The sequence below is a fragment of the Leptonotus elevatus genome, chromosome 8, assembly GCF_054856555.1.
Source record: "Leptonotus elevatus isolate MCC_2025b chromosome 8, RoL_Lele_1.0, whole genome shotgun sequence".
Classification (NCBI taxonomy): Eukaryota; Metazoa; Chordata; class Actinopteri; order Syngnathiformes; family Syngnathidae; genus Leptonotus; species Leptonotus elevatus.
Genome location: NC_141246.1, coordinates 10,230,288 through 10,256,995, shown reverse-complemented (window position 1 = coordinate 10,256,995; position 26,708 = coordinate 10,230,288). Strand labels below are relative to the sequence as shown.

The 26,708-nt window shown below is 40.9% G+C and overlaps 1 protein-coding gene across 10 annotated transcripts in view; it reads right to left on the bottom strand.

The window, feature by feature from the left end:
* Window positions 1-26,708, bottom strand: part of nfixa (nuclear factor I/Xa) — a 140,754-nt gene that overhangs the window by 97,834 nt on the left and 16,212 nt on the right. The window contains exon 1 of one of the 10 annotated variants that reach the window (XM_086081949.1): window positions 22,081-22,262. The exons of the other annotated variants lie outside the window; for them this stretch is intronic. Within the exon in view, the coding sequence (XP_085938075.1) occupies window positions 22,081-22,107 (27 nt within the window). The 5' untranslated portion in view covers window positions 22,108-22,262. Of the gene's footprint in view, window positions 1-22,080; window positions 22,263-26,708 lie in introns of those variants that run through there. 10 annotated transcript variants of the gene reach the window in all.

Below are 26,708 nucleotides of genomic sequence, written 5' to 3'. Positions count from 1 at the left end.
AATGCAATATATTAGAAAGAATTGTTGGACTGATTGCACCACAGCTGCTATTTATTTTACATTTGAAGCCGGCCTACAACGTCCATTCTGTGTTTTTACACATTACACCAATGCTTCTCAAACTAGGGTTCCCGGAGCCATTGGTCATAAGGGTCTACAAAATGTGCATAGCAACATATGGAGACAAGTATGCCATCAAAACAAACCAAACTGGCCTCATTTAGCTTTGGGTCGGCTAAAACCGATACAATTGTGACGTATCATCACATAAATTTGACATCGCTGCATTATTTGGTCATTTTCTATAAAAACAAAAAAAGTTTTGAAGAAGACAGCTCTAGTTTTTTAATGTTTCTTTTCCAGAATAAAGGCATGATATCACATACGGTAGTTAGATTTTTTTTTTAATTAACTCTGTTTTTTTTTTATGACTTTCTTCCAATATAATGTAATAGACAGTATTACAAAATAAACGTTCCTCTTGGAAAAATATGACTATTCCTATAAAGTTTTTTTTTTTTTTTTGTCTTTACAAAAATTTTATATTGCAGCACTTCTCAACTTTTCCTAAAAATAAACATTTCATGCTAGGGCATATTTAGGGGTAGTAATGTTCAATTGGCATTGGGGTTTTAAAAAAAAAGAAAAAAGTTTGAAAAGCCCTGCGTTAGATCACGTCTTACACAGGTGATCTAGAATAGATATGTAGAAGTCCAATCGCACCTCAACTCTTAACATTTGGCCACTTTCAAATTCCACCACCTATTAGGGTTTCCGGTGTTTGCCCAGGTGGTAGATATCTGGGGCCGAGCCCGCCGCAGTGTGTGTGTGTGTGTGCGTGCATGCTTGCACGTGTGTCTGTGTGGATCAGTAGCTTGGCATTAACGCAAGGGCTCCTCTTATCTATGCATGCCACGCTCTGTGTTTCACTAAATGTCGACCTTTGTTCCGCCGGCCGGCCAAGACGAGAGCCCCCCTCCCGCCCCGACAAGGTTCACCTCCCGAGCGAGAGCCGAGCGGAGGCTTGAAAAGTGCAGAAAAAGCACCTGGGAGCGGCCAAAAGCAACACGGGGACGAATATTGAAAGGCAGTGTTATTCTGACTATTTAAAAAAAAAAGCAAACAACTGCACCAGTAATATGTTAAATGAACCAGTAACGGCAGTATTTGGTGTCAACAGAGGTAGTGTAACATTCACAAATTCAACGAGCCGAATAAACACATGCCTCGAAGTAAGTAACGTTTAAAACCGTGTGTAGATTCCTTACAGCATTAATAAGTCTCTCGCTCGCTTACATCACTTTATAATAGAATCGTTAGAAATAAACCAGTTGTAACCAAAATAAATACATAAAGACGTCATAATCCCCCCTTTTGTTTGCCGTTCGCTTTACCCAACGTGAAGTAGAAGTTGGTGGTGTTTGCACCGACCTCCGGGCACACAACGTGCCTAACGGCCGCTCGCCCCCATCGACGTTGGGCTCTTTATTAACTCAAGTAATCACAATACGTGTCATTTAAAATGGAAAACGAAAATGACCACTCTTGAAACAGAATTTAATAATAAAATAAGATAACAATGAAAAGGGTAGTTTTTTTGGCAAATAAAAGCAAATGTAAACATCTTAAACATGGCTGAAGGTTTATTGGCTGTCTTTGCACACAAACCAGACCAGTTTCCACGCACAGCGGTCCATAGATTTAATATGCAAAGGCGTTCATTTATCCTGTGGAGTGAGTCCAAAATAGATACAAAGACGAGTTGACGTGATGCCACGTATCCTGCGCGCTGCACATGCACGCCACCGCGCGATGCTCTCCTGCACTTTTGATTTTTAAATGAAAGCCATTTAAAGATCAGGCGTAAAACCGCACAAAAAAGGGTTGAAATAAAACAACATGTAATGCATTTGAAATAAACTGAGCAAAAAAAAATAAAATATAAGTGTGAATTATATTGTGTATAATTAGAGGACCTTTCGTTGTTCAAATTTACAAAAGCTGAAGGTTTTGCTGTATAAATAACTGTAGCCAGGTGTTGCTTAATAACTCAGTTTTTGCTGTCCATTAAGTCCATTAAATATAAAGATCATTCTTACAATTGTGAAAGTGTAGTTATTTTATCAATAATCATAATTACTAAAAATGTGTGTTTGTGTGTGTGTGTGTGTGTGTGTGTGTGTGTGTGTGTGTGTGTGTGTGTGTGTGTGTGTGTGTGTGTGTGTGTGTGTGTGTGTGTGTGTGTGTGTGTGTGAGAGAGCATGTTATAAAAGAGTGGAATTTTCAAAATTTTCCAGAGCTGACGCACACACGCATATGTGCACACTTTTTTAATAGAACTCTGATCGAGATCAAAGTTTGATAAACACACATCCACGAGTGTGCATGCATACGCACGTATGCACACACACACACATACACACACACACACACACACAGAAAGAGAGTTGATGAAGGTTTCAACGTGTCCGGACATGTGATGAGTGGAATTCATCCCTGACATCTGCTGTGCAAAATCACATCCAGTATTGACAAGTGTGCGAGTGATAGCAGGGAAGCACTGGAAGGCTTTTCCCCCTCTTTGGTATGTGGGCACAAAAAGTCCTGTGCTTTTTTTTTTTTTATGCACATTTTAAAACTTTCAAATGGTCTTAATTTCACATAAATTAGGCAAGTGTCACAAAAGCACTTGTATTCCAAAAAAAGCGAAAAAAGCGGCTGTGGCCTGAGCAAAGTTTCCATGTTGTCTTCCCGAGAGGAGAGCGGGGAAAGTAAGGTCCGCTTGGAGAGTGAAATGTCGACTACGACTTGGGGAACTTTGCAACCTCAAAAGCCTCACGGTTATGAAATCATCACACACAAGTTGACATTACGCTGTTTCTTTGGAAACTTTTTGGAAGTAGCTCTTTAATTGAAGACCACACACGTTCTCTCCCTTTCACTTCCGCTTCCTTCCCGCTGCAACCTATTCTCCGGGAGTCGCGAAAAAACGTTTGCTCTCCTCTTCCTCTTATCCTATCAGCGCAGATTGATGTTAAGAGCGTGTCTGCGCATCGTTTGTAATTATGCGTGTTTAAACACTGAAACGTTAGTACGTGTGAACGTCTGTAAGCCATTTGTGGCACGAGGCGGCGGGCGGGAAGACATTCAAGAGCTCCAGAGACGCGAGCGCCGTTAGCAAGCCGCGGCTTCTGCCCGCTGCCTGGCTGAGCTATGGAATATTCCACATTTGTGCGAGGGGACAAACGCACATCAAAGATGCTCGTCGCCATTTTTCAAACATCCAGATTTATTCCGCTAGGATTTTCATGAGGCTCGTGTGGTTTTGCTGTGCATAAATATCACCGCATACACTTAATTATAAACACATCCCACCATATTTTGATTGTATTTATCTGCAACCGCCGTTAAATAAATAGGGGATTTTCTGACTTTGGTTTTGGTGGCTGGAAAGTCAAAACTCCACACACCCAAAATATTTTGTGGCGACCAAAAAGCCGACTGCAGCGAAATACTACACACTTACCGCCGGTAATGCAAAACTGCCGTTTCATCTAGATTGCAGCGCGCTGGACTGGAGAGGCGCGTTTCTCCAAGAGTCGATGTTATCAGTTCTTTTAAACACAACTGGGCAACATTATACGTTAGGAAGACATCTCGCAGGTTACAAACATTTGAAGTGAAGAGCAAAAGACGGGCTGGTGTAGCATTACGGGAAGCATATACAGTATAAGTGAATGCACAGTAACAGTGTTTACGTTATATTACATTTCGTTTCTTTAATGTCGCGTGGGAAAATATGCACACAGTCGCTCAGCTTTACACGAGGTGAGGCAGGGGTTGAACCCATCAGTCGAGTAGTCAACTAAAAAGTTGACTAACTGCTAATCACGTGTTTTCTGCATCTGGTACGAGGACAAAAAATAAGCTGGTGGTGGCTTAAAATAGAGGTTAGCCTCACTCGCTTTGACTATTTTGGTAACAGCTAGTTTTAATAGATTCATACCGGCAATATCTCAAGACTGGTGGCGAGGAACGAGGACAGAAGAGCACAGTGAAACTTTCCAAACTATGTCTAATAACGCGCAGACAACGACTGTGTGCTATCGAGAATAATTTCTATGTCAGTCCTAAGGATGGGGAAAAAAAGTTGACCAAGTCGAATAAGTCGACTAAAAATGTCTGCCGCCGAAAACATGTTTGCACCGCCGTCCATGTTTCTGTATGGACCTTTTTTGCAGACAGGAAGTTATTGAGCTCAATGTAGCACAAGAGGCAGCTCCACTCGTTTACTCGTTGGACTCTTCTTACCGTAAATGGCAATCGCTAGCGCGCTAATGTTAATCGTGATTGCTAACCTTTTAGCATAGGCTAATCTTGTTGGTTTTTAGTCACGCTCATCCACAGAAGATACATATTTAGTGTATCCACTCAATTCAAGTTATGTAGATCTTATGAGTATGTGTGAACTAAATAGCGTTTAGTATTTGTTTACTCTAAATGGTAATCGCTAGCACACTAATCCGAATCGTTATTGCTAACCCTTTAGCATAGGCTAATTTTGTTGCAGCTATATCCACTTAATTCAACTAATGTTCAACCTTAGTGGATTAACAAAAAAAACAAAAACAAAACAAATATTATATGGGGCGATTATTCGATGGAATAATCATCGATTTTAAAAAGATTCGACAGTGACAGCCCTAGTTGGCCCGTTGATATATGTCTTTATGTGAAAACGGTTGGTGGCGCAAAAAAAGGTTGGGGACCATTGACTATTAATGACTTCATCGATTAATCAACGTTGATTTGATGTTAATCACATTATAGTCGAGTAAAAAAAATCTTTAGTCGTTCAAACTCAAATTGGTTTGCAGTGCAATGATTCACATAGCTGCTGTGCAATCATTTTCCACTCCCAATGTGCCACTGTTCTGTACAAACCGCACCATCACAAACGGGATGGACATGGATGATACGGTCATTTTCATTCTTCTGAGGTCGTATCAGAGACGTAACAGAGGCGGGACGGTGCCTGTGTGTAAGGGAATGCCAAAATAAGCGGGACCGAGGTGTGAAGTTTCACACCAAACCTTTTTCTATTGTTTTGGCAGCAATTGCCGTTGTCAGACAAGTATTTTAGACGTCTTATTATCCAATGGCAAGATGCCGTGGACAGAGCTCCTCTTACCACTTGGACACGTCTATTTTTAATGAAATCCAAATCAACACATTTTGACTTTAATATATCTTGAAAACATTTTTTCTTTTTTAATTTAAAAGGGTGGATGGCAGCTTTTTTGCCTCGGGCAGAAGGTCTCACGCTTCCCTATAGATGCGCACGCCGCAAACACCTCCGACAGGCGTACACATGGAGCACAGGGGGGCCTTGAGGTCTTGGACCTCATAGTTAGCTAATACAGAGAGAATGGAGCAGATAATGAAACCCAATAGGCCCCCTTCCAAACAAGCAGCAGCAGCCGGCGAGGACTGCGATTCCTCTCACAAGCGATGCACTATTGAGAGACTTTCTCTCCCCTTCATTCTTTTATTCCTCATTCTGTCTACAGGCGAGGCGGGATGCCAACCTCTCTCCAAAAGCCGGGCAGAGTGCCCTCGCCCTTTTATTTAAAAAAAAAAATGCTTCGCCAATGTGCCCGCCTCGCACGTTCAGTCTGTGCGCCCCGCCTTCGACTTTATTTCTTCCTTTCACCTCAAACTAGTCAGTGTCTCCGCCGAACATTTTTTGCCTTCATTATATTGTTGCTACAGTTCTCCCTCGGGGCCCAACTGCTCAACATCCGCACTTGTTGTAATGGCCTGCATGTGCTCTTTAGCTCCGTTGCTAGTCAGTGTGGAGCTCTCCCTGCTTTTGCAAAAACGGCGACTCAGATATAATAAAACGGCGTCCTTTTTGGCATTCTTTTACAAAACAAAAGCATTTTGGAGACTGAAGCATATTTTATTTTTTCATATAAATGGTATCTTGTCAAAACAACAATGGTGGAACAATGACATGAATGAATTGTGATAATAACTAGACTTTGGCAAAGATGACATTTATTTCACTGCTTTTTTGTCTTTTCATCTATCACATATACACAAATAAAGCTAATTTGAGCAAGTCTGTTATTTCACAAGTGGCTCATTTATTATCTGGCATTGGCTCACTACTATTGTTTTTAAATGATCAAAAATATTTGCCTTTGGCTGTATTCACCCATTTTTAAAATAGTTTTCATGGGCAAAAGGTTACATTGAACAATTTTCAATTTTAACATACGCATGTGCCATTTAATCCGATTAAAGAAAAATAATAAAGAATACAATATTAATTAAATAAAATTAAGAATAAAGCATGACTTTTTCATTTTCAGAAGAAACAATGGAATTTGGAACTCACACACACGCGGTAACTTATTGGGACACAAATGTCACTGTTGTGGCTGCTCAAATTATGGTCAAGTTGAAAATAGGTTGATTTTAAATATTATAAACACGGCCTGCACGGTTGTTTTCAGTAAGAAAAGTTTCTGAAGCCAAACAAATCAGAAGTTGAAGAGCATTCTACTGCATTAATTAAATTTTTGTCATCCAATTTGGCGTCCGATGAAATATCTGCAGAAGATGGTTGACGTAGGTTACAATACGTGACTTTCCACAAAGGAAAGAATGGAAATCAACTTTGCGGATGAGAAGGCAGCCATGCCAAGCATGATAGACCACGTTGGTGAGAGCGTCCTATCAGGGACACTGAAGCTTGCAGATTTAATTCTGCTTATCATGTGAGCTGGAGCCTCGCCTGCTGGGGGTTGGCGCCACGAGGGTTAACCGGTGCCCACTCCCCGTGGCATGATATGAGCTGGGTCTTTGCCTGCGCACTCTGCCTTGCCTGTCTGTCTCTCCGTGTTGACTCGGAGGCTTTGCGGCCCGCTCCAAGTGGCCTCTCGGCCGACTTTGATCCCATTAGGGTTATAAGGTGTCTGTTTCAAATGGTGCTCCCGGAGCTGGCTCTTAATCTCTGCTAAGCTCGACCGCGTTTAGGTCAAAGGGAAACGGACAGCGCGTCTTGAGCTGGCAGCTCGGGGGTTAAAGGTCGCTCTGCCCATTTTGAGTGGCAATCCCTGCGGAGCGAGCAGCATGCCAGGCCGGAAGACGCTGAGGACGCAGACAAATGCATGCAGGGCGAGGAACAAAAGAGCCTTCACCACCGCACATGTATAAAGACGAGGTCCTTTTCAAACTTTTGTCCTCAAACCACCGCTTTCCCCTTTTAGTCTTCCATTGCGCAGCGAGGACTGACACACGCACAAAACATTGATGGGAGGTTATCTCCTACGCGACCGCGTTTGCTGACTTCCCCGGCCTAAACCACCACCTCGCGCAGACCTCAGGAACACCGCAGCACCGCAGGGAGACAGTCATAAGTACATGTCCTCAGAGGGGACATAAAACGGAGAAAACCCACCTCGATAAAAGACTTACTCATAAAAGAAGCGGGGGAAAATAAGGATGGGGGGGGGGTATGGGCGATGTATGATGATGTCAAGCATATACAATTAAAAAAGAGAACATAGCTCTTTGGTAATTATAAATGCAACTTTACAGCTTTGAGTAACTTTTTAAAACTCCAAATCCACATTTTGTTTGTAAGCAATTTATCGATTGCCATACTTAAAAAACAAAACTAAAAAACATATTAATGTGTTGTATATAATAAAGCTGAATAGCCATAGCTAACAACAAATTGTTCTTTAGGCCACAAATGAGTCGAGCCCGAGTCAACAGCGCCCCCGCTGGTTGTAACCACTAATGCATTAAATTTTGCCAAATCTGCTCAAAAGGAGCCAATTCTTACGATCAATTAACGAGCTAATCGATCATTATGCCCATTGCTACTCAAAGAGCTTCATTTTGCATATGCACAATAGAACTCGTTAGTCTGTTGTATGCAATCAAGTGGCAAATTATCAAATATTAAACAATGCTGATTTTGTTGATGGGATAATGACGTATAATAATTTGGAAAGCCTTCATTTTCACCAATTTTCAAAATAGTTTTCATGGGCAAAAGGTTACATTTACAATTTTAACAAACACATGTGACATTTAATCAGGTTAAAGAAAAAGAATAAATAACTCAATATTAATTAAATTAAATTAAGAATAAAGCATGACTATTTCAGTTATCATTCTTTATTACCTCTGCCAAGGACGTAAAAAAAATGTCTTTTACGATGACGTTCCCATTACAATTTAAAGGTTTATAGGTATGAAAGGCCAAAATTGCAGGAAAAAAAACTGTGAAAACATTGGTCTAAATGTATGCAGGGCCAAAAGTTTTAAAAGCTAAATTATTACAAATCTAATCCAGGAATTGGTAGCAGTTAAAAATCACATGAAAACTCTCATTAAACATGTTCAAATGCTTAGATCTCAAATGAAATCTGATTAGATTAGATTGTAATTTTTTGTAGCTTGCCATGTGTAGAATTTCAATAGCTAAAAAAAGCTATTTTCCAGACACCACTAAATCAAGTGCCAATATAATTTTTTACATTTCAAAAGTTTAAACCGACTGATCGTATTCCTTATTGCATTTCTACAAGTTAACTGGAAAAACAATTCGACCTATGCAATGCATATCCTGGATGCGCTGTTATTCCCCCATGAATGGTGCTGTGTTTATCAATTCTCAATGCCCAAACATCCAGTCAGTCTCCATTTATAAACATGTGATTGTATGAAAAGATAGTATCACAGGAAAGTGCGCCAGAAGGAGCGAGCTGGACTGAAAGCAGCAAGAGCTGCCACGTCAGATGCTGCCGAGGCTTCTTGGCCGTCAGCACTAAACCCACACACACACACACACGCACACACACACGTGCAATTCAGTGCGGCGCACGCACACAAGCGTACACTTCTAAGAGTTTGCCTTTCATAGAGTCAGCAGCCAAGGCTGACACCTCTGCTCAGTGTAGCATTCACCGCTGTCTCTGTGTGTGTGAGTCAACTCGCATGGAGCCGCTCCATCGACAACACTCACAGGCCCTAATAATAAAGCCTGCAAATCCCTCGCTCCCTTTTTCCACTGCCACATGTCAGAGAGGGCACGGCCCGGCCTTGATTGTATCCTGTTAGAATTCTTTCAGGATTTGCACTACTAATGCATGTGAATTTTTTTTTTTATCTAACATGCCTGTAAAAATTCAAAGTAAATGTAGTAAAAATGTGGCCTTTTTTGTTGTTGTTGTTGTTGTTGGTGCTTTTGCCTCCTGGATTTTTTTTTTTTATATAAATATATATTCGTGAATACACTGACACTATTGTTTAAGAGGAAAATTACACACTTTTTAAATTTGAGGAGCGGAGAGAAAAGCTAGAGATTTGATTCTCCAGATAGCCTTTGCTTCCTCTAAGGGCTGTAATGGTTATGAGACATTAGCATTCCTTCACATCGCCAAAGAAACCCAATGTGTGTGTACCAAACATTTTCGCATAGCGACGAGGACGTCGGAATAAACCTACTGAATGGGTCAAATAATTTTTAGATGACAAGCAGGTAGGAAGTAGCTTTTAAAGATTTCCCAATCCAACATATCCTAGATAATACCGTGGCTTCCTCTGGGAATGGAAGAGAGGAATCTGACAGAAACTGGGCTGATTTAGGCGACAAAATGAGATGGGAGATGAGACGGTGCAGGCGAATTTAAGACAACACGTGATAAAAAGGAGAAGGGAAGCAGAGGGAAGGTGTTAGGAAAGCAAAGCATGTTGTCTTAAGAGGGGAGCGCATATGAATTTCGGTGCCGATTGATCTTGTGAAGAAGGATCGTATCTATCCTGTGAGATTTTATCACCAGGAGGCTTAAATGCAAACCAGTCTGAGAGACGTTTTTCTTCTTTTTGCGATGGTTTTGAAAGATAATATGAGAGGAGTTATCCTCGCACTAAAAGGTCACAAACACTTCATTACAGCTGACACACCGCATTGTGAATCAAGGAGGTTGCGACGCGTAATACAAATCTTGATACACGGCCAATAATTTGACACGTTTACGATTCGTACGAAGCGGGAAACTACCGATGCACAATCATCCTGCTCACTAATTAAGTTGTGATCTGATTTGAAATTATGAGGCACTACTGGGACTCCCAGTTGTAGCCAAATTAATTAACAAATAATAAAGCTAGAGGGTCTTCAGTATCAATTACATGTGGAGGGAAAAAATGTTTGACCGATTGTAATGACATATGAAACGTTTATTTTATTTTATTTAAGACGTCAATATTATGACAAGACATTGATGCTATATTTGCATTCCTGCGAATTAACACTTTTGGATTTAGTTGCCCATCCGCCATTTTGATTTGGAATTTTGTAAGAATACTTAACCCTATACAGCCTGAACCATGAAATATAAGAGAGAAAATTCAGATTATTTGTAAATAGAGTATTTTATTTGTCCTCTTGAACAAACACATTTTAAAGATTTTTTTTTTTTAAATCAACTTCCACATATGACTTTTGATGTGTGTCATATTTGATACATCCGGTCACAATGCTTTAAAGCCATCAATTCTTGAATCAACATTTGAAACAAAACGGGTCCTTGCCGTAAGAAATCGTGGAAGAGGAGGGGAGCAGAGAGGTTAGAGGAAAGGAGGAGGAGGGGTAAAAAAAAAGCACCACAGCGGTCGTAAACCTGTGCCTTGTTGCTTATGGGGCGAGCGCACTATCCACTACACCATCCATTCATTTAAATTCATTAGCGCAAATGTTTTACTTGTAGTTTATACCGGTGTCAGCCAATGGATTTTAAGACAGCTAATTGTCATTTCATTGCACTTTGGCATTGCAAATGTGAAGAAATATTGATTGCTTTGAATTCATTTGGACAGAATGTTTATTGATAAAGGCTACTTTTGTCATTATTCCATAGAGGGAGGTCTCAGAGAAAGTGGGCGTGCGTTTAGTCCGCAGAGGCGGTGCGGGGGTGGGGCTGCACGCAATGACGTCAAACCGTGCCAACAGCTCGTTTTCTCAGGTTGGGAGGGGCTGGTCCTTGGATAGCAGAATCAATTTGAATTCCCCATACAGGGGCAAATGGAGGAAAACACAATTTTGGTCATGTTTTTGGTGAGGAATTAGCATTTTAACATGGCTAAAAGCTCCAAAAAGTAGATTTGTCTTGTTGCAGTCCCTTTAAATGCCAGTTCAAAGTTCTATGGATCCACATACAGTATCAACTGGAGGACAAATTGTGGTTGTCTATAACGATTTCTAGTTAAAGTTATTATTGGAACCCTTTCTGATATATATACTGTACATGTACATTATTCCAATTGCAGGAAACGTGGTAAGGCACACTGTAGCCATCTAATTTTGTTGCCCTTGCCACCAACTGTGTATATTTTCTTTAATTTTGTTCACAGCGTGCGTACGTTCTCACCACGCATGCATGTGCATTTAAAAAATATATTAAAAAAATAAAAAAGGAGTAGACAGGTGTCCACAGGCAGGCCAGGACAGAGTCAACAAACAAGGGTCGCGTTTAATCAAGCCTAGTTTGTTTATTTAGCAGTGGTTAGGTTTTCACTTACAAACCTCCCAAACTCCATTGCAAAATTCATCCTTTTAGACTCCGGAGAGAACATTCAAACAGTATTAATTCCCCTTGCTGGGAAAAGGGACAGCCTTTTCCCGGAGCTATCCATAACATCTGAATATAAAAATAAATACGCAGAACGGGCTTTACCCTGTGAGGAGGGGGGGGGGGGGGGATATCTGGGCAGTGTATGTTTTTCCTCACTTGTATCAATGTCTAGGGCAACATATTTCTCTATGCTAAAGCCCACTACCATCTCTCAACATTTTAAGGCTGCCTTCTATGGCTATCGGGAACTTCTTTATCTTCTACCCCCGTTCGTCCCCGCTGGACGCCCCCTGTGCCAGCTAACTCACCGCAAGCCTTTGGGAAGACCACAAGAATGCTTAAATCAGCATAATTAGCCCTGTGTGTACTTTAAACACACACGTTTCCCCCAAGCCTGGACCTCTGCCACCCGTACACCGCCGTGTATGCATCCACGGCCCGTCTCTTTGAGTCAATAAACACAAATATTTCAGCAGTCAGTTGCGCGCGCGCACACATTGACATAAGACAACACAAGGGGTAAAAAAGATGCCGGGTCCCTTTTCCCACCATGCTTAGTCTCACTTGTGCAGCTGTTCCCCAACAACTGGCCCCAAAACCACTACAACCGCACTAACACACTTTACCGTTCGGCTTAGCATGAGGCGGCTAAATGAGTTTAGCATGGGCGCTAAAAAGGCGGTTGTAAAGTTTCCATAAGCCGCCTGGTAAAAATCAAGCGGGAGCATGCGATGGCAGAGAGTTTGCGGTCGGGTCCCACACACATCTGTATGTGCTTTGGGTTTCACTGGCGCATTAACAAACAATTGCCTCCCAGCAAAGGCATGATGCTTGGCTGCACATGAGGATTACCATTACAGACCATTTAATAATCATAATCACCGCCATCAAAAATGAATCAGCCCGAGCATGTGATGTTATGTTCGGGTGACTGTCAGGATCATATTACCACAGATGAGACGAGACACTGTTTGTTGGCGTGGCCGGCGTATTGCTGCAAGTCTCTGTTTACCTATTAGGGCAAAACGTGGTTACGCAGCAGGTCAAGTTTGTGTGTCTGTGGGAGATAAGAGCAACCACGCAGCTGATACACGTCAAGTATTCTTGGTGAGTGAAAGCATGTCCAATGGAAACAAATATAGCAGTCACGCCCACTAGGCTTGAGACTGACTCCAAAACAGAACTATAAGGATTATGATAGAGGTTTATACGTGCACGTTTTGCAACTGAATCACTGTCGTCGAACACAATCAGTCTCAGGACGCAATCTTGAATTGTCGTAAAGGCTAATTTGAAGTAACATTATGACATCAAAAGTGTAAAAAACAATAATAATAATAAAAAACAAACTTTCAGCAATAAAACAAATGGTCCTAATTTTAATGACGAGAGTTGTTAGACAAAAGTGAGTCACGTTGCAGATGTGCTTAATAGTGAAATGTAAACACAACAACAAAAATACTATGTTAACTTTTATAATAAGTGACAAGTCAAAGCTGAGACCAAGATATTGAGCAACGCACATCTACTAGTGTGCTGCAATTGAAAAACTGTGGCCCTGTATCTGTTTTTGAGGCTCCTCATAAAATATAGCCTATCGTACTGTTTTTTTTTATTTTTTATTAAATCCTCAAAAATATGGTGTGATTTTCAAGGAAGAAGCAGACTGCCACAGAGATAGTATACCAGTGGCAAAAAAATACAATTGTTCGAGAGCCTGCACCTGTGCATTTTGGCCACACTTTACTTTCTATTGGTACGGGTTAGTTTTCAACTTCCGTGGTTCCATTGTACATTTTAGAAATTTAAAAAAAAACAAAAAAAAAAACAACAAATGTCATTGTGGTTACTGCAAATTACCCCGTAGCCTTTTTAATTAAATCATTCCCAATCTTAAATGTGGAAAACAAAGTAAATTAAATCGGGAATATAATTTACGGCACTGGCTTCGTAGGACCATTTGCGTTGTTTTGAACCATCATTTACAGCTAAAAACTTGACTTAATTTTTTTTAAACTCCCTTTAATACAGATAACATTCACAGTGTCTCCAATTACTGGCATGGAGGCATGCAACTACACCCAGCGAGCGCCACTCCATGCTGAAAACCATTTGTCAGCAACATTTGATCAAAGTGGTGTGATACTGTTAATGTGAGGATGTGTGCTGCTAACTAGCCACACAGAGAGGCCCGCTCTCTGCCGTGTGTGTGTGTGTGTGTATGTGCGTGTGTGACATACACAATCACACAGGCATGAGTGCACCCTTTAGCTGTGCTTGTCTGTCGCCACAACTGTGGATCTTACACAGGGTTCAGTCGAGGTAAAGATATGATATTACGCAACGGGTTATAGATTTTTCCACCCCTGGCCAGCTGCCAGCGCTCTCGACAGGAGAGAGAGTGAGACGGAGTGAGAGAGGGGAGAGGAGGGGGGGCAGAAAGGGGCTGGGGAATCAGAGAGCAGCACACTTTGTTCCACAATGTCCGATTCACCGACTGGCCTCCCCAGTTACAGCGAGGAAATTGTGCGTTCTCGCGAATGACTCTGTAATACTGGGGAGGATCTGGTGCTGGTAAACGAGAGGAGTTTTATCATTTACATTTATGAGGTCTGTTTGATATTTCAGCCACCGCCTCCCTCAGGCTGTGTGGACGGCTGCTGCTGCTGCTGTTTGGCCTCTCTGGGCTACAGACACAAACACACACACACACAGTGTAGGCAAAATAACCTTAGAAGTTCCGAGGTTTTTCTTTTTTAAGACAAAAAAAAAGGTTGTGCTTTGTCTTCGAAAAGAAAAACCACAGGACAATATAGATTTGTAGACAATATGAAGTTTTTTAGCCAACCAGCAGCTTTGATTTAAACAAACAGCAGAAGATCTAACGCTAACCTCCAATTTGTTCGGATTTTAAATCTATTTTTATCTGGGTTTTACATTATAGTAATCATGGCCGGGATTTTTCCATCTAACTCTATACTGTACTACTACTAACTTACTGGTATGTTGCATTTTGACTGAACTACAAATTCAGGTTAAGTTGCCACCGCAGGACCATTTTGCGTCATATCACACTTTTTTAACATTATTACTTGTAGCATTGTGCAAGAAAAGCGAAATAGCACTAATATTATGTTACAATTCATTAGTTCAAAACGAAAGAAACCTTTTGCGTATAAGGTGAAACATCTTCAAGCAGCAAGAAAAGTTCATATGCTTTGATTCTACTTTTGTGGATAACCACCATGACCTGAATGACAAGATAATCGAAAGACACTTGTTGTTCCTAATTGTCACCCAAGTGGAAAAAGGACAAAACATTACAGCGTAACTTTTATAGCCACTGACAATATCACATTGCGTAGCCTGATGGCATGATAGCTTCAGTCATTTTTAACTTAAAAATTAAGAACAGTTTTTTTTTCCTTATAGCAGAGTTTCCCCTAGTGCTTTATAGGCCTGGCGGATCGCCAGGTTTTTCTTGCCCCTTCCCACTCTCCCCTGCCAGGCTAAGCGTCACCCACCCCCATCCATCTGAACTTTTCTTGCTTGTTGAATGTATTGTGATTTTTTTCCCCGTGTTTACTGTAAACATTCATAAATAACTTCGGGTAGGCTAATTATGCTATGTGGCTAACGACGGTCTTGCATCATGAAAACTTCCAATGAACAGAACAGTATATTCTTTTCTTCTTAACCTCTTCTACTCTGAACACGCTTTGTTGGGGCTCGTTCTTAAAGTATAAGTGACAAAAAAAATAACACAAAAAGCTACCAAAAAAATAAAGTGAGGGTTAATCCTTCAATAGTAAAGTAACTAATATTGAAATCTGATAAGTATCACCGTTTGAACTATGAAGTCGTGTGCTACTTTAGAGAACACGCAAGTTAAAACGTGTTAGCTTTGTTAGCTCCAGTCATCACTTCAAGGCGACGAATTAAGAAAGCTACATGTCTTCTTAAAAAGAAGACATTCCCGAGCGCTACACGCGAGAAGCCTTACCACGAACGCCAAACTATCAAACCGACTTAAAACAAGTCGAATGTGCGTGTGTGACAGACATCTTGGGTGTGGACTACATCCAAAACAAGACTTGGAGGAGTCAGCAGGAGCGGCCCAGTCTGTTTCCAATCAGACGCTCGCCTGCCACGATGATCAACGCCACTCTCTTCTTGATTTACTCGCTGCATATGTTAATGAAACTTATCATATCAGTCTGGTCCACATTCTTCCCGCCTGGATTAAGAAGGCATGCATACGGTTCACAGACACGCACACACACACACAAGGCATAGAAATGCTTTCACAGAGCTTCTCTGGCCTAGATCTTGCACACAGAGGTACTCTTTTAATTGGGCCCTTGATGCTCGACATAGGGCGTACTTCCTCTAATTAGCTATATCTATAGCGTATGGGAGGCTCTATGAATGCATGCATGTGTAAAATCCTCTTTTGAGCAACTCCAAACTAACTAAGAGCTTTAATTTCACGCTAGGCTGCATTGTCCCATTGAGTGGGGGTACCCCCACAAAAGACCCTGTGAGAAAATCAAAAGGAACGCAAAACACACCAATAGGTGACGGAGGAGAGGGGGCGGGGAGAAGAAGGAGCCCGCCTGAGACAAACAACAACACAACAACAACCACGCCGGCTCATCCCCCAACAATGGCGATCTAGTTATAACCGTCACTTCTCTTTTACAGAGATCTAATTGACGAGGAGGGCGAAGGTGAGGGGGGGAGTCGGAACCCCGGCAGCTGCGAGAGGAGGGATGCACTGGAGTGGGCGACTCACGTTTCCATCATCTGATCATCTTATCAGCTGCTGCTATGTTTAATTCATGGATGCAAGTTTTCACTGTCCCACCTTTTAAGTTTAAGAATTGCTATTAAAAAAAGGTCTCCAAACTCATACAGATTAGTGGACAAACTGGACATCTAAAATAAAAAAAAAACTAAATCCACAGGTGTATTTTTCTTTTTCTTTGCCTTTTTTTCGGGGGGGGGGGGGGTATGAATCTACCACAGAACTGTATTAGTGACAGCAAAGAGGTCAGATCACAGTATTTTGAAGTGGAAACTCAGTTCTCTTAACTGCAGAAAAGTGGCATAAGCTGATCATCATAGTGTTTCTCGAATATGATCAAAGGTGCGGGTGAGTATAATTACTGTTATTGTCTTTTTATTTTTGGGTGGCGGTGGCGGCGTGGCTCAGTGGTAGAGTGGTCTTCTCGCAACCCTGAGAACTGTGGGTTCGATCCCATGCCATTGTGACCATGTCGAAGTGCCCTTGAGCAAGATACTGCAACCCCCAGTTGCTCCTGATGCTGCGTCATGAGTAAGATGAATGAGTAGTCATAATGTCAAGCGCTTTGAGGGCCTTGTAAGGTGGAAAGGCGCTATACAAATCAGGTACCATTTACCATTTTTAAAAGTGTACGTGGTTGAGAATGTTAAAATGTTTCGTAAAATATACGTTTTTTTATGGCCGCGGTCTGACCTCGGAACAGGTTATTTTGATTCCAATTCAAATATTTTACATGATTAATATGATCATCTGCCATACAAATACCCTTTATGGTTTAAAACATTTGGATTTGTGGCCTTTTGAGTTAGCTCTGTTGCTATACTTAAATAGCATTAACTAAAAAAATAGTTGCCTTTTCATTTTCTATCAGCCTCACTCTCTTATCAGTACATTGTGTCCACACAGCACAGCAACTGTATAACGGATGGTTCTTTCCATTCTCCTGAGCAAAGCTATAAGGTTCAAACAAAAGGAGGCCTTTAGCAGTAAGACCACACTGACTCACTTTTTATCTATCTGTGTGCAACATATGTGATGCTTGTGTCTAATTTCAGATGCTGCGGCGTGTACATGTGCATGACCGCTCAATACAAGTATATCGCAAACCAACACAAGACAGCTATAGGGGCCGCCCGGTTCCACTGGCCACAGATCAGCGGAAACCTAATCCGCACTGGGAGGCAAGAGGGAGGCTATATTCACACGCGAGCACATATATCTGCATACACAATAACTTGCATCCATGCAGGGGACAGCCACCTATTACTCTGCGATGCCAAGCGCCTCGGTTAAGCTTGATAAATCCATTTTCAATGGGCAGTGAGGGAGACTGTGCAGATAAGGGATGAGCACACTGCTGGATCGAGCGCACCTCCAAGACTCACACACACGCCGTTTTTGGGGGGAAGGCACAGAATGACTCTTTTCCACAAATCATGCTTACTCCTTTGCAATCCTAATGAATCTTAAGTGGCACATTTGTGCCATTCTCCATTCATCCCACAAGCTCTCACTCAGTGGCCAAGCAGTGTAAGGTGGGCCTGGTCTGCAACCAGAAGGAAGGATGAATAAATAAAAAGAACACAATGTACCCCTGGGTTGCGCCTGCCTGCCTCCTGCTTGCCTGCTTACATCCCACCGCCTGCCTGGCGTCCTGGCACCAAAGTCTGCCCACTTTCAGTCGGCCTTCCTTCCACTACAGCAAACCTATTCTTCACTGCATGGGCCCATCGAGCACCAGTGTGTGCGTGTGAGCGTGCATTTAACATGTTACACGATAACAAAGGCCCACCTTACTTTATACGTGTGACTCCATGGAGAGAATACAAATGTATGCATGCACACAATGAGGCCTGAATGTGAGGCTTTACTGCATTTCATACTACGTCTATGTCACGGCATGTCAAAAAAGGTGCACAGACTTGCATTTAACTTTGGCCGTTGTATCCGAAATAAATATTTTTTTCTGCATCACTCTTTGTCATTTATGCTGTGGTGTACCTAAACATTATTGTGTGAATGCTGAGAGATGAGCACTTTCACATGTCAACTCACACTCATGCTTTCGTGTACATAAAATAATGCTAGTATGTGAATTGCTGAGACAAGCAACGCTCACAGAAAATATTTTCCCTGAATCAATCTTGCACATGAATGTAATAGTTTGCCAAAAATATATATATTTACAAAACACGGTTGAGCTAATGAAAGGATGGGCAATAATGAGTGAATGCAGAGGAACAAGCCTTAGGAATTGGTAACACTACAAACTGAAAAAGAAAAATCTACTTTATAATAAGTTCTGAGAGGCGGTTGTGTGGCATACAAAAAAGAGAAAAAAAACACACCCAAAAAAAAAAGTTTTGCTTTCTCCACAAATAATGTGTGAATGTTGAAAGACAAGCATTCCCACTAATGCTGTAAAAAAAATTCTGCTATTATAAAAAGGAAGATTATGGACAAAAAAGCAAGCATTTCACAAATATCAAATCCAACAGCTCTGCTGTTCCCTAATCGCAGGCCCTGGGAGATAGAATTGCATATTTGCTGATTGCCATGATATGCTGCTATGCATTAAACATTGTTCGACAGCATTCATCTTTTAACTACAATTGCTATGTTGAGGGATAGCAGAATAAAATTCAGAATTTTGTATCCTGAGCGTCACATTTCTATGCTGCATGTCCAATAAATAAATAAATATTCTACTGCAATTTGTGTATGTGTGTGTGTGTGTGATTGCTATTATTCACTTTTCTTAACTACATTTCCACGGCGTTGTATTATATGCAGGCTGTGCACATAATCAAGCACAATATAGGGGGAAAGCCCCAAAATAAAAAAATAAAATAATCATCATCATAAACAATATAAATGTAACATCAAATCCTAATAAGTGAGAATGGGGAGGGGGGAGGGGTTGTCAACAACAATAAAAGTTCTTTATTTCCGCCCAAAGTACACTGCACAATCTCCTGCTCAAAGTTGAGCATCTCATTAGTTTGCACGCAGTCTCGGAATTTGGCAGCGTTGGCGGAGACTTAACTGGAAGCCGAGATAATTGATTTGAAAACGCCGCACATAAAAGTTTTAATTAAAGACGCCCCCGCAACCTTCATATCGCATCAAAACTTTATGCGGATACTTTTTTTTTTTTTTTTTGGGCCGTCACGAGGGCTGTGAACCGCTGCCAGAGTTCCACATTTTTGGCTGCACCTTTTCGGGCAGGGCCATTTCCAACAAAGCTCTTTAGCGCTATTAATAATGCACTCAAAGGTTGTTTACACCGCTCTTTTTTTAGTGAAATTTTAATTATTTACGAGGCGTGATCCAAGAATGACGACACAACACAACCACAGTGCGAGCGCAGTATCTTCACGTGCATGCGCTGCTTCCACATAAAAAAAAAAGTAGATTCCAAAACAAAAGCGCATGGAAGTGACCTACTACATGCCCCCCTTCCCCCCACCTCCAAATTATATATTCATCTTCAGGAGCATGCCCATCATGCATTGCGCGGCTCATATCCGCCAATTCATTTTAATTAACGGAAAGACCTCGGAAGAACTCGGACACTCACACCAGCAGGCTTGGAAATCATCTGTACTAAATATGCACAAATCAAATAGAATATTGATTAGGAAAAGTGCTGCACACACACATCGCCTTATGCCAGGGTGACAGAAGGCAGAAAGGTCAAGGGACGTGTAAGGAGTCATTTAAAGGACACAAGTGATGTGATTAATTCATCATATACAAGAGTGATTCAAAATCGTGTGATTCACTTGTGCAAACGGCCAGAGGAAACGTATTTTTTTTTTTTTAAAAAGTCAGCAAGGAAGGCCTGAAGTAACATTGAGAGAGAATCCACATGTTTTCCATCGTGGAGCTGCACACGCACACACGCACACACACTCAAACACACACTGCTCTGTTTAAGGACACGGATCCTCTGATTTATGGAATAGACCTTTCAAAAGATGGAAAAAATGTGGATATCACATTTTGCGAAAATAGCGAACAAACATGTTTATTAAGTGAATAAAATTATAGCAGAAACTTTAGTAATGACATTTCTTGCCGCAATATGTGCAATAGCTCCTGATTAGTGAATAATAAAAATCATGCAGGCATGAAAATATAAAGGATGTTAAAAAATAATAATAAGTAAAATTTTAACCTGGTGTGCAAATCAAGGGCACACAAGTCCATCTAAAATATTGGTAACTTTTTCTAAAACATCTGCATTTGTCTATGGTAAATCCTAATTTTATAAGCAACTTTCTACTTCTGTTTTTTTTTTTATCTGCATTATATAAAACAGATCTGGGGAAAACATGAAATAAAATAAAAAGGTCATTTAGCTTGACCTTTGCTTTGATTCTTTATTAAATGTATGACAAATAATAATAAAAAAAAACTAAAATATGTTATTCATCACATTGAAATAGGAATTGACCTAATATTATAAATCTCTAAAATTGTTTGGAAATTAGCATTAAGATAATTATGGCACCATGCTTTAAAAGTGAAGGTCAACCATCTTGTCTTTTTGTTTTTCAATAAAAGCATTTTTGCACTGTGTGTGCTTACGCAATGATATAGAATTCATCTTCAATGTTATTTAAAAAAAATCAACCTGAATTATAATTTAGTATAACATGCAATATGCATTAAAAGGCCTGTAAAAAAGCAAGTGTGTGTGCATGTTCACACACACACACACACACACACAAAAATTATACATTTTCCTAACAGTTCCCATCAATTACAGTAATATGTTAAAGTGCCATTACTTTAATTATTAAAAAATATTTTTTTTTAGACTAAATTATGACCACATGCATATTGATATCAACTTAATTTAATCTCACTGCACTCTAATGCCTGCTGTTCATTTAACATGACAATTAAAATGTGAGGAATAAATAAACAAAAATGCCTTGCTTTAAAAATCGCCTTGACCTAGAAGTCAAGGGTATTTTTCAAATCAACCAATAATCCAAGTGTACATCTCGCCCACGCGTCCTCGCAACTAAATACAGTACGCGGACGTGAGTACACGTCGTGGGTGGGGGGCGCTTACGAGGGCGTCCACCGTGACCATGAAAGCACCACGATAGCGCCAGCTCGCCCTTGGCCGTGAGCGAGAGTGTGTGCGGCTGCGGCTCCACTTCCTCAGTCCGTGAACGCAACAAGTCGGTTAAAACTGTCGGCGTGGTTTCGAGTCAACGTGTGTTGACTTCGCGGTAATTACGGACAAAGCGAACTCGTACACTACTGTACTACACCGTACTGTACTTTTTGGGTTTATAAAAAAATAAAGTGGGAGAAGCGCCATTTTCTCTCGATAGCGTAGCGCCGCGTAGGAACGTGCAATGGAATAGCGCCGTTAAAAACCGAAACGGAAGAGCGGTTGAACTGAGGTTGAAAAGTGGTCGGCCAAAAGTGGAGGAAATTCCGGGGGAGAGGAAGGCAAAAAAAGCGGCAGACAACTAACTGCACAGTGCAACCGGCGTACAGCCTCAAGCGCACAAGACCGGAAAAAGGGGAAACCCACAAAGCGATTAAAAGATCTTTTTTTTTTCTACTAAAAGACAAGATAAAAGTGCGTACCTGTGTCAAGCAGTAAGGGGAGTACATGGCTGAGTCTACAGGTGGCGGTCGGAGCGGTCGCGAGTCAACGTGGATGGAGGAGGTTCGCTGCGGTGCCGCATTGCAAAGGCTGGCCGAGGCTCGGTGCTGTGGCTCGGTGCAGGCTCTAACCCCGCCTCGCTCACTGTGCCGCCGAGCTCCGCACCAACTTTTAGGGGAAACTTTTTTCCCTACTCTGCCTCCCTCCCTCCCTCCCTCGCTCGCTCTCTCGCACATGCCCTCCCCTCCTCCCTCCCTCCCCTCCCCTCCCCTCACATGCATAACTGTAACTCTACTGTACATCGACTGTTTTTGATTATAACTTTGAAAACTACCTAGCTTTCTTCTGCAGAACTCAACAAAAAGGAAAGGCTGTGTTATAGAAACAATATGCAAGCTACCATGAATTAGAGTGACTGGACCATATTCTGCAACAAATACATAATTATAGCAACGCATATTCCATGACTTGAAAATGCTCGTTTATTTTTGCTCCCCTCTAATGCAATCAATGAGACTGAGTCAAAATAAAATAGTGTCCATACATGTAATTTCATTTCCTCATTTCCCATGACACACCCTGCATGTTATCAGCCCATCAGATGCCCCTTGATGACTTCTAAATGTCCTTTCAGTGAACAAGGCCTCTTAAACTGTCCATCCATCCATTTTCGACAGGGCTTAAGTCCTCATTCAGGTTGAGAGTGGGCTGCTAGCCCACATTGCAGCAGTTGTTCAACTTCACCCCCCCCCCCCCCAAATTTCCAACATTAAAATGCATTACTGTACTAGGTACAAGTGTTCATCTAAAACAAGATGGGGTTTATTCCTAAAAAATAAAAATAAAATGTTAACTGCCAGCCATTATGCAGTTTCAACATTACCATACATACTGCTTAACTATAGGAAAAGGAAAAACCTACACTTACTGTTTCTTTGAAAATGGATTGCACATACAAGTTAAATAATAATAATTATTAAAAAAAAACAACTAACAAACAAGCCATTCTTCTGATTAAACGCCAAGGTATCTTAAAAGTTAAATACAACTGTAATCTATTAGGCAGTGATTCTGTCACGTACTCCTATAGAGAACTATAAAGTGTGTGCCGCACTTTGAGAATTACTGCCAAAATAAATTTTGATGGCAAAAAATAGTATATAATACCAAATTAGAACATTTTTCAATGCAAAATATATCTTGCTTGTGGGAAAATATAGCTTTGCCATGGTAAATAAAACAATTTCCATCACAAAAACAAATGTTTCCATAGCTACTGTGGTCTCGGCCTTTGTGTGTGTGTGTGTGTGTGTGTCGTTCTCGATACTGCATGTTGGCCACATTTGTGGATTGTATGCAGCTGATGTTGAGTATGTCTTGTCAAGGTTTGTTTATGTGCATTTCACTCAAGAAATGCTTACCTTTTGTGTCATTTTCCACTACATTTCTTCTTGACATTGTTGCCTACACAAGAGCTAAAGTGTAACGAGACGGCAATTTCTCTTCTATTCATGCTTGTCCTCATTAGGGTAAGCTAGCGCGCCTCTCCTTGCTGAGATGTGAGTTTAGAAATTTAGAGCGTCTACTGACCTTAACGTGCATGTTTTGGGAATGTGAGAGGAAGCCAGAGTACGGTACCTGCAAACTCCACACAGGAGATCAACTTTAGCCTTAGAACTGATGCAAACAAGGTAACTAGACCGCTATGCTACCCCTAAAACTACAACTACAACTAAATAGAATTAGCAGTTTATTAGTAGCCGATGTCTGTCTACGGTGTACAATGCAGGTCTGAATTTGCAATTTTATTCTCAATTTTGCAATTGCAGTTTAAAATGTGACCATTTTTTCAAGGTCCTCTTCTTATGTTTTTTTTTTTTTTTTTTTTTTTAAACAAACGCAAGCAATACATTTCATTATGATAAATGAATCTTTTGGGTTTATGGGTTAGGCTTATGCTACACTGAAGGCAAATGGACCATGAATTAATGTGAACTAATTAATCTGATAATTGCTAACTTTTACTAAAAACTACGCTAACTTCACAAAATTCGACCAAACAAATCTGAAAAGTAAACATAAATTGGTATTTCTGAGTCAGATTACAATAATAATGCAAAAAAAATCTGTGGCTTAACCATTCAACATTTCATGGAACAATGTGGACTGCACTTCTTAAGCACCGAGCTAATCGAGATGTTTTCTTCTCTCTCTCAAAATTGCATCTTTTGCTATGTGAAAATGGCATTCTACTACATTGCAATGTTGATTTGAATTAAATGAATTGTTCACCCCCCAAGTACAATTGACAGTCAAGGGGTGCCCATCTTCGGTCCTGGAGAGCCCATATCCATCCTGCTTTAGATATTTCCCTCCTCCAACACGCCTGATTCATACGATCAGAATCGTCATTAGGCTTCTGCAGAGCTTGCTGATGAGCGGATCATTTGATTCAGCTGTGTTGGAGGAGGAAGACATCTAAAACAGGCTGGATAGGGGCTCTCGAGGTCCAAACTTGGGCATCCCTGATCTACACTAACAAGACTAATTTCTGGTCTTCGCGGTCAATGTTTGAACTTATTCCAGTGCAAAAAAAGGTTGAGTGTAAGATGACGGGAGGGAAATAATTAGATTTTGCGAGAAGTTATGCATATTGCACAAGACTTCCGTGTTCCTCGAGTGACGCCTCACACACTTTTCACATACAGCATTTTTTGCAGCCTCAACAACTTGTGGGAAAGATGAGACGGGAGAGCCCCATCTTTCTGGAATTACCCTCCATAACACTTTTGTCAGTCGTTACTAAAGACAGATTGTTTTAAATCATTAATTGGAAATGGTAAAAGAAAAGAAAAAGATGCACAAGGCACATCTTTGAGGTACTCCCTTGGATTTTTCATTAACGTTAACACTGCTCATTTTAATATTGATATGATTTTTTTTTAAATCACACAAGTACAGTGTTTCTTAAAGATTGTTTGTTCCAGTTAATAAAGGTTTTATGATGGTCGGAGCTCGCCCCTGCATGTGCACTATTTTTATTTCCATTATTTCTGCCAGTGAGTGTTGACTTGCTAACTTGTGTCTACAATGGAACAACAGCAATCAGTGTTTAATTTACAGTAGCAGGAAACGCTGGCTCCAACATTGACCAGAATTCACATTGAATTAACTTTTACAATGTGGATTTGAAAAGCCACGCTAGCTTTGCCTGTAAGTTATAAACGACACCCCATCATATATAGAATATGAAAAAAATAAACATTTCGAATATTTCTATGGACCTCCTGGCATGCTTTGAAGAAACCAACAACATTTCACTGCAAGATGCACATTTGCTTTCTGGCTGTCTGCAATTTATAACCCCCTCCCTTTTTTTCCCTTCTTGTTTTTGTGTAACAATGTCGAGCTCCTATTGCAGCGTGCTGTATAATATCCCGCACATACGCGGACAGTTGATACCTGAACTTGGAGCGAGAGGTCCAAAGCCGCTTTAATGTGACTCCCATTGTATGGAAGTGATACTCTCTGGTTCTAATCAGCCTCGGCTTTATCCTCACCCGCTCCCTGCTATTCGGCCTAATCAAACTCATATATGCAGGCAGAGTGCCTGCAATTACACATAAGCCCCTGCCTCCCAAGTGTGTGCGTGTGCGTGTGTGTGTGTGTGTGTGCTATAGGGTGCGGTCTTGGAGGCTGAAGTCACCCCGGTGCTTCAATGCCAAGTTTTTAAAATGGGGGTGTGGGGGGGGGGGTACGAAGCTTTACGAGACCTCAGCCTATGTGGGATACTTACCACAGCGCGCGCACACAAACACACAAGAACACACAAGAACACACACACATTCTTTCGTCTTGTGCTCAATGATACATGGGCAAGCAACTGAGTGGGAAAAAATGGGGGAAATAGTGAAAAAGGTGAAGGGTAAGAGAGTGTATTTCGTTCCATTAGTCGCTCCTCGGTCCAAACCACACCCCAGCACGGCACACGTCCAAACCCCAAATCTGTCGCGCACCCCCTTTTCTTTCTCTTTTTCCTTTTCTCTCCTGCAAACCGCTTTCAGCTTTTCGGTTTGCATTGGTGGTATTTAGTTAAATGTTAAATGGGTCCGATCCGCAGTAAAATGACTTCAAGGTCAGGTCGGAACATCATAGTTTGCGTTACAATTCAAATACAAATATTTTGTTCAATAGAAATGTCAATTTTAAAACATCCTTAAAAATTGTATGATTTAAAAATGATATCCTTTTAAAGTATTTGAACAATTCTATTAATAGAACATCAATTGTATTTATTGTTGGTTTTCACACTGAAAAGGCAGAACAAATAGAATATCAATTATATCTATGTTGCATGAGGTTAAAAAGAAAGAGAGCTTTTGGGCAACACATCCTTGAACTAAAAATGGAAACTTAAATAACTATCTTAAATCCACAAACACTATCCAGGGGGGGTTATTTACTCAACTACGCATGATAGGTTTGTAAAAGGCGGACAGGATTTTCAAACATTATGTAGTCAAATTAAAGTTTGTGTGGAACAAATAACTCAAGAATTTCCTGGATCATAAACCTGGACGCACACAAAACTGTGGAACAAGATCACATA